General features: G+C 37.1%; 1 protein-coding gene across 7 annotated transcripts in view; it reads right to left on the bottom strand.

Moving 5' to 3' along the window:
• LOC140952403 (uncharacterized) overlaps nucleotides 1-7,540 on the bottom strand; it is an 8,176-nt gene extending 636 nt beyond the window's left edge. The window contains exons 1-5 of one of the 7 annotated variants that reach the window (XR_012167350.1): nucleotides 7,098-7,540; nucleotides 5,812-5,844; nucleotides 3,293-3,394; nucleotides 2,760-2,866; nucleotides 982-1,123 (exon numbers count right to left, since the gene is read on the bottom strand). Coding sequence is in view for 1 of the 7 variants with exons in the window: in XM_073401832.1 (XP_073257933.1) it covers nucleotides 982-1,123; nucleotides 5,812-5,844; nucleotides 6,553-6,651 (274 nt within the window). In the remaining 6 variants the exon portion in view is untranslated. Of the gene's footprint in view, nucleotides 1-981; nucleotides 1,124-2,759; nucleotides 2,867-3,292; nucleotides 3,395-5,811; nucleotides 5,941-6,552; nucleotides 6,939-7,097 lie in introns of those variants that run through there. The other 6 variants (XR_012167349.1, XR_012167352.1, XR_012167351.1 and 3 more) reach the window with 6 other exon arrangements.
• Between the last annotated feature and the right edge of the window lie 956 nt (nucleotides 7,541-8,496).

Genomic DNA, 8,496 nt, shown 5'->3' with positions numbered 1-8,496 from the left:
TGGGTTTGTTGACCGAAGTGTCATCAAGCTTGGGGTTAAATTAAGTTTGATTGTCAGTTTTTAAGTGGGTACCTTTTGGGAACATTACTGACCTTGATGGTTACCTACATCAGAGTTCCTGTTTTGTTTTAAGGTAGAGCCTCGTGGGTTTAGCTGTCACGCTTTCATTAGTTTTCTCATGGGTGTGTTTATTCCACTTTGGTTATCAACAGGAAATTCGTTTAAGTCACTCGGAAAAGCGTTTGTAACTCTCATGGACAGCAAGCCTAAACGTACCTACGTTTTACTTATATAAGTGCTAGTGTTTAGCACAAGTAAAAAAGAGAGTAGTTGAGATTAGTTACATATGAGCTGCTGTAAACATGAAAGACCAACAAGATGTAAACTCAGGTACTTGCTGGTACCTCTACGCTCAGCGAGCGAGTTGCTCGTAAACCCCCTACATATTTGTACCTCCGCAGTTATTTGGGGGTGGAAGCGAAGTAACTGGGAAGGAATATATTTAGGGAATTGCGGGGGAGGGGGGGGCATCTAAAATTTTCCTTGATGTGAACAGTGTAATTTTAAGGTATGAATAATAACAAGCAAGTTTTCAGTCAATAAAATAACTTTCTTTATCCATAAAGCTTGTTCAAATGGGGCCTCAATCGAATTTGACTCAGTCTTGCTTTCCGGCTGATAAAACTTTTTACTTTCTGTATTTAAAACTAACTAACTCAGGGGCGGATCCACGATTTTTTTTAGGAGGGAATGCACTCGTCTCTTGCTCTACTTCAACACCAATAAACCACATAGTTTTTTTTTTTGCAGAATACCAGTTGTATTAGAAAACCGCAGGTCATCTCAGGGGAGGGGGGGGGGGTGCGCACCCCCTGCACCCTTCCCCTAGATCCGCCCCTGTAACTTATAGAAATAATAAATACAAACTTCAGGTTGATTCAAAATATTTTTAAAAAAGCGGGAAAGAAAAATGTACGACACCTCCAATGACGTGGACAGCACATTCCATCCATGGCACCAGTGCAACAAACACCACGGTTCTGATTACAACAGCCCCAACCAGTGTCACTCGCTCTCCATTTACAGCATCTTTTTGGGCAAAAATTTCCATCAGGGCAAATCGCTATGTAATAATTACAGAGATTAATTGATTTTACAGAAATCACAAAGGAGCAACTCTAAACTCGTTAAAGATCAGTGAAATGTCTCTTACGATTATCCCATACATGCATGTTCTTTGTCGGCGAGCTCATTTGGTAAAACAAAAAAAAAAACTTTTCTGGGTATCAACATCTTCATATTCTATGCATGTGCTCTAAGGCATTGTAGAGTGATGACAGGCTAGTATGTGACATTGAAATATCAGGCAAAATCCAGAACTATCGTCTGAAAAGTGTTTGCAACTTTAAAGTGACTCGATTCTACTTTAAAGACTTCAGGCACTTAATCCGTTGAGATAATTCTAAAAGCTGATAACAGGTTTAGACGAACTAGTGATGATTGAGCTAATTGACATCAATTTGTAGAGGGTCTCGATGAGGATATCCATTGGTGGTAAAACGCCAATAATTTAGTCTTAAAGCGTAAAAATCGACATATTTAACTGTTAGTCAATAAACTTGACCTTCACCGCCTTGCTAAAATCAGCGTAAAAAAAACTTAAAAAATCCTTGTTTTATTTAGCTTGAGAACGTGCTAGGGCTGGAGCTACCACTGTTCCAAAGGGAATTGACACCAATATCCCAAAAACTGCTCTGAAAAATCTATTCGGAAATTCGCCCAGCTTTTTCCCTAAAAATCCCTCCAAAAATCTATAAATATCCCAAAAAGTTTCTAAAAATCCCAAAATTTTCTAAAAATTTCTATTTATCTCACAATATTTTTTAATGAAACCTTGGATCTCCCTTTAAGAAAAGAAAACGGCATACACATTTTGTACGCTAGAGGGCTCTCTTATTAAACAAAAGGCACTCCATGTTCCAGCAGATGAGTGCCGGGTGGAACGATGGGATGCTTTCGAAATAGGAAACACCGCTGCACAATTGGATTGCAGTCTAGCAGTCACCAAGTAGTAAACAATGAGACAAACTTATCATTTCATAGGAAATTAAATAAAGAAGCAAAGAAAATAGAACCATTTTTTTCAAGATAATCTAAAAATCCCCAATAGTTTAAAAATCTTCCTCTAAGAATCCTAATTTCAAAAAAAAAATCCAGCTTGTTGTGTCTAGGCCTAACGCCACTCCTGTGGTTCGTCCATTCGTGGTGTTTAAAAGCTAAAAAATGGAGTCAGCCAATGGTAAGAAGGATTAAAAGTCATCAATCTTGGTAAAATTTAAAAACACAGCCTTCGTACTAACTGTACGAATCTCAGTGATGACGAAGGCTTACTTACTCGTATGGGATCGTCTTTCTTTCTTCCTTTCATAAACAATATCTTTTTACCTAACTTTTCACGATCAAAACATCGTGCAAATGGCCTGTACTTATAATACTCTTTCATTGGTTACGTGAAGTTAAGATACGTGTATACGACTGAGTAACTCATAAGGAGCTGAAACGTGGACGACAGACGGGGAATAAAAAGAAAGCCGAATAGACTTTTATAAGTCAAAACCCGCTGCACAACGCTAACAAAAAATACTGAGCGGAAAAACACAGCAGGAGATCTTTGAGTTCTTATGAGTTTCTGATACGAGCCAATGGAATTTGGTAACTGAGCGAGTCTATAACCTTTTGCTTGGATTGCACATATTTACCTGCAGCTTTCAAATGCCAATAAGATTCACCAGTAGATGATATAATCAGCACAAGAATCATATTAACAGCTACTTTGTGTGGGAGCATTTTGTAAATGAACAACTTCCTGTAAAATACATTAGATGATATCATTATTGGCCAAACGTGAGGTCATAATGGTTAGCTATTGAACAAGTGGTTTTTCAACCTCGTCCCCAGGGCGCTTTTCTTCCCTGGGGACGAGGTTGGTGATTTTTTTTTTCGACCAAGACGAATTCGAGGTCAGCAAAAACGCATGAAAGAACGAGACCAACATCCAGCCATCTTGTTCAAAGAACCTTCTAGAGAGATTAACCGGTTCTTTTTCAACAAAAGACGAGACCTGTTTTGCTTTACCGCTTTAATTCGTTGCCAAGTTCACAACTGACATTCAGACTTAACAATTCTTTCTTTTCCTATTGATGCTGCTCCTTGGTTTTTATAGTTGACCAGCAGCCCATCTCCGTGTTACCCACAAACTTATCAGTCGCAGTTCACTCAAATTAACACTTACGTAAATCTTCTCTGATTGGCCAGGAAAGGCTCCGTTTAGCAACAAATCCTTCCAGTTGTTTGTCTGGTCAAAACGAATTCTATCTTTTTTTTTTTATGAAGCCTGGATTGTCCAGTCGATATAAAACATGCAAAGACAGCAATATGAAAATCACATGGATTCACGTTTATATTGAATTCTTACAATTGCGATCTGAAAGACACTGACAAAATTCACAGTTTATAAGATCATGTATAGTAGTCGGTTTATCGGGGGTTTGAAGCTTCTTCATTGAAAATGATAGGCTAAAACTCTCCCACAAATCAACGGACGTCAACGAAAAAAAAAAGTTCATTTCATAATGATCCAACATGTAGCAACCCTCAAAAATCACACTGAACAATAAAAAATTTCCTCTTCTTATTAAAGCATGTGAAAATCATAGGATACCCATTACCAGTATCATTCAAATACAGTCTGACCTCTCCTTACGGACACCTCTATAGTACGGACACCTCTCTATAACGGACAGTTCGTTTGGTCCCAGAAATGCCAAAAATTATACATTCCCTACATTCATAATACGGACACCTCTGTAAAGCGGACAATTGGTTCTGTTCCTTTGGTGTCCGTATTAAAGAGGTTTTACTGTACCTTTAATCCTAAATGTCAAAAACAAAGTTATCTATAGTGAAATCTATAGTGAAATGTCAAGTTAAGAGTTTAAGCGACAAAATTAATCATCCAATAACTACAAGTATAAACAAGTTTTAGCCTGTATAGGACCAAACTGCTTCATTCATGGAAGTAGCAAGTGTTAAAATTAGTAGGCTAACTTAGCCTCCTTTAGGAAGAAATGGGCTACTTTCAAACAATGTCCTTCAGAAAATAAAGTGGGAGAAAGAGAAGCGGGCAGATGGAGGAGGGAAAGAGGAAAGGCAGGCAACCTTCTTGTGATTGCCATTGTAGTCCTTTTGTGGACTTTGTCTTTCTTTTTGTGTTTTTTTAATTTTCATTTTCCCTTTTGTTAGTATGTGTAATCAAATGGTGACGAGTGAAATTAGGGAATAATTTCACGAGTATACCATTTGATTACCTATTAATATCATGGGTGACGAATAACGTTACCAATCGAGGATTTTTGACTTGTTCATCCTGGATCGTATCGATTGATCGCGAACTCCACTCTCAAAAGTTTAGTGCTAAAATTTGGGTTAAGTTTTCAGAATTTTTCTACAACATACCTCTAAGAATTCTTCTTGATGTGCTCTTTCGTGTGTTCAGGTTTCCTAAAGCGTATTTTTATACCCTGACATCTTCATTCATGACATTTTAAAACTTCGTCGCCATCTTGAAAAGGAGACGTACGGCAGGTTGCCATGGCAATTTAGTAATTTCACATGTGAAATTACAAATAAGCGCTGAAATTTCGCGCCAAAATTAAGGAGTAATTCGTCACCTATGATATTAAAACTGTTATCTGTTTTAATGTAAAGTAAAATCAGTAACCGATAAGTAGATTAAGTGGTAATGAATTGTAACTGTTTGTAAAGAATAAAGGGGAAAAAAGTGATAAAATTAGTAAATTAAATAGCAGCTACCTAATTGGTACTTATTTCGCGGGTCTAAAATTTAGCCTTTTTGGAGATTGTAAAAAATTCGCGACATTTAGCCCAAAAAGTTTATGAACATGTATTAACTAATGTTAGCAACATTACAGGATATGTATCGACAAATACACAAATTGCTGACTGGCGGTTTTACTGCTACGTTCCATTTCGTATCTTCAGTGGTGAAATAACATCAATTTCACACATTGCTTGTTCCAGTTAGTATAGGTAATAGCATGATTTGTAGTGATATTTGACATAAACACCACGAGTGATATTTCAAAATTGTTACACTTAATTTCACGAGCCAATAGGCGATTGAAATTTGAGACAATTTTGAAATATCACGCGTGGTATTTATGCCAAATATCAAGTACAAGTCATGCTATTATTTGTTTAAACTACAACCCGAAAAGGTTTTGTAATTTTCACATGTAGGTATTTCAAGGTAAGCTGAAATACCACTGCTCTAACCCACTCAAATTGCAGAAATTTCTCATGTAGTAGTATAAACACAGAAATTTTTAACACGTTCTGATTTTTTTAAAACTAAAACGAAATCGAGAATGCGAAATTGCGAAATTTAATGTTTCTTTTTTTAATATTAGGCTGTTGAAATTGCAAATAAAACCCCGCGAAATACTGTCTCACTAAAATCGCGAAATCAAAAGTACCCAGGAAATTCAAGACCAGTAAGGTAAAATAATTGATCATATTGCACTTGTAAGACTGAAGTCAGTACAGTCTACTACCGATAGCTCGAACCCTCGCTAACTCGAACCCAAATCGATTACCCCTGGATTTCCTTTATACATTTACGGTAATTTCACTTTCGGTAACTCGAACCAACGATAAAAATATTACGGAAGGAAATTCTTTCCACTGATCATTATACATATATGTTTGATAAAGTGATATTATATTTCTTACCTCCAGTGGCAAGTACCTACCAATCAATTTATCCTGGGTAAAATAATAAAGGACGTTAAGGGCAGAAAGTAGCAAAAAGAGGAATCATTACAAGAAGAAAAGCGAAGTTTGAGGCCAAGTAACATGCTAGTAAGTAGAACTCACTGGCGGATCCATGGGACTCCCCCTTATTTTAAGACCAAACCAAGACCGGGGTCCCCCTTATCTCAGGGTCTGGATGGCCGCCCCCCCCCCCGCCCTTATCGAAGGCCCGGATCCGCCACTACAACTGGTTCAACATCCTCGTAGTTGTTCAATCAGTTTGCCGTAAACGCTCTCTTCCTTTTAGTTAATATGTAAAGTCAGTAGATTCTTCCATTGTTTAAGAGTTGAGGGGTGTGTACATATACGATATTTTTTTCTCGCATAGCGTTAAGAACAACGTAATAGGTACTCTTAAATCATAAAGTAATGAATTCTTTATTCTTAAAAAATAAAAAAAAGTCGGCTGCTTCGCAATTCTTCATACAACTTTTAACCCCTTCTTGACCTTTGGATATCGGATGAAACATAAGTGACGATTAGAGACTAAAACATTTACCGGGCTGACTTCGAACGAAATTATTTACAGTTTTAACTACTGCATTGAAGAGAAATCATCGTCCCAAATAATAATCAGAGACATATCTTTTATCAAGACAAGGACATGCAGAGACACGCAATGCACGAGACAGCCACTGGTAACACCAGCTCACTACCTACCCTATTTCGACTCCTCACATTAGAATCTCGTGGTAATAACGAATTTTCAGGAGACATGCCTCGACGATTTTTACGCTTTCTACCAATGACTATAAACATAAGATTTAATTTTTTGTCTAATGCATCTCAAATTTTAACATGTACTAATAATTTTTCCACAGAATTATACTAAGCAAAAAACTTACAGTCATCTCTCTTTATAACTGACACCCAGTTTGGGACCGGCAGTATGTCTTTCTTAGAGAGATGTTATTTAAGAAGAGAGTTAACTGTAATTGACTGTTGGTGTGGAACTGACATTTCTTGCTTTTATACAAATGTACGATGTACATCTACATTAGTCCTCTGTTTCTAATGGCAATAATGACGATAATGTATAATAATCAGAGATATGAATAATAATAGTACTAATAATAACAATAATAATAACTGAATAATAATAATAGCATGTACAGAATAAAGTAGGTGTATTAAAAGAAGTATTACCGTAGCTTCATTAGACGAAACATTAACTGTCTTATTAAGAGATACTTTGAGATACTTACTTTGTGATCTCCTAGGTTTTCACCTTGGAACTATTTTTGTCTAGAAACACCAAATGGTCCGTGTTTCACGTGTGAGACTTGGGTACTGAGCACCGAACTGTATTAGAATCTCATGACTCTGAGTGCGAAGTGCAACTTAAGTCTCGAGATCATGAAAGAATTAAAAATTCCAAGATTTCAGTCTGCAAGCAGGCCCACTTGTGCGACTTCGCTTGGGGAATTTGTTTCTGCGAGTCCCCAGCGAGCCAGAAAAGTGGCCGGGTGAGGAAAAGTAAAAGTCTGGGAAAATAACAACATCCGATCTTATAACCCTTAATCATGTGCAAAACGCCACTTGTACATCTCCAATAATGCACCTTATTTGCCCCCCTCGCAAATTTTGCATAACCTTTGTTTTCCATTTCTCCTAGGTCAGATTACAGCCATCCCAAGAGAAATTGAAAACAATGCTTTTGCAATTTTTTTTTTGGGGGGGGGAGGGAGGGGGTGCATTATGTGAGATTTGCAAGTGGTGTATGTTCATTTTTGTATATTCCTCGACTCTTACTCAACTAAACAGATACCGTTCTTTGTTGATTCTTGATACCCTTAGCTAAATGTTTCCAGATCGTGATACATTTCAGAAAGCAGGGGCACCCAACGACTGTTTTCTGTAAAATATCTGTTCGGGGAATCAAATATTTCTTCGAAGTTCCTGTTACTTGAGGACGGCTAAAAATTTTTAGATGACCGTTTCATTCATGTCTAATTTTCGAAGCTTATCTAATATATTCCCAACGATTTTCTGAAGTTTAATTTTCGCATTTTACTTCCCAAGTTAGGCTATTTTTCGTTAAAAAAAGCAAACCTAAAATTTCGAATTCAAAAATGTGAGGAAGAGAGGAATTAAAAGAGAAACACACTGACAGGCCCAATCTCCAAAGGTGGCCTTAACATGGTCAATTTCGCGGACGTAGAGAAATCTGTTAAAGCTGCCTGGGTAAATCGCTATTGTTCATCGGATGGTCATCATTGGTGTGCGCTTCTTGACTCTCATCTTCTCAAACTCATTAATAATTCATTAAGAAAATACAAAGGAAATTAATGTTTAATGAATGTTTGGAAATCGGATGAAACACTGCTTACTATTTGCATCCTTAATTTCTCCTTCAAAAATGATTTTGTTTGAGAAGAAATATCAAACATTCGACACAGTGTTTCATCACCAGATGAAACACCTCGAAGTTCGTCAAAAATACTCCGCTGCGCGTCGTATTTTCAACTCTCTTCTCGGTGTTTCATCTGGTGATGAAACACTGCATCTCATGTTTGATATATTACTTGAAAAATTCGGAGGCTCTTTTTTGTTTCAGTGTAATTACGATTTGAAATTCTTAGATCTAGAGGGTCTCCCCCTCTT

The sequence above is a fragment of the Porites lutea genome, chromosome 11 (genome assembly GCF_958299795.1).
Source record: "Porites lutea chromosome 11, jaPorLute2.1, whole genome shotgun sequence".
NCBI lineage: Eukaryota > Metazoa > Cnidaria > Anthozoa > Scleractinia > Poritidae > Porites > Porites lutea.
Note: the sequence above shows the minus strand (reverse complement) of the source record. Positions and strands in the feature narration are given on the sequence as shown.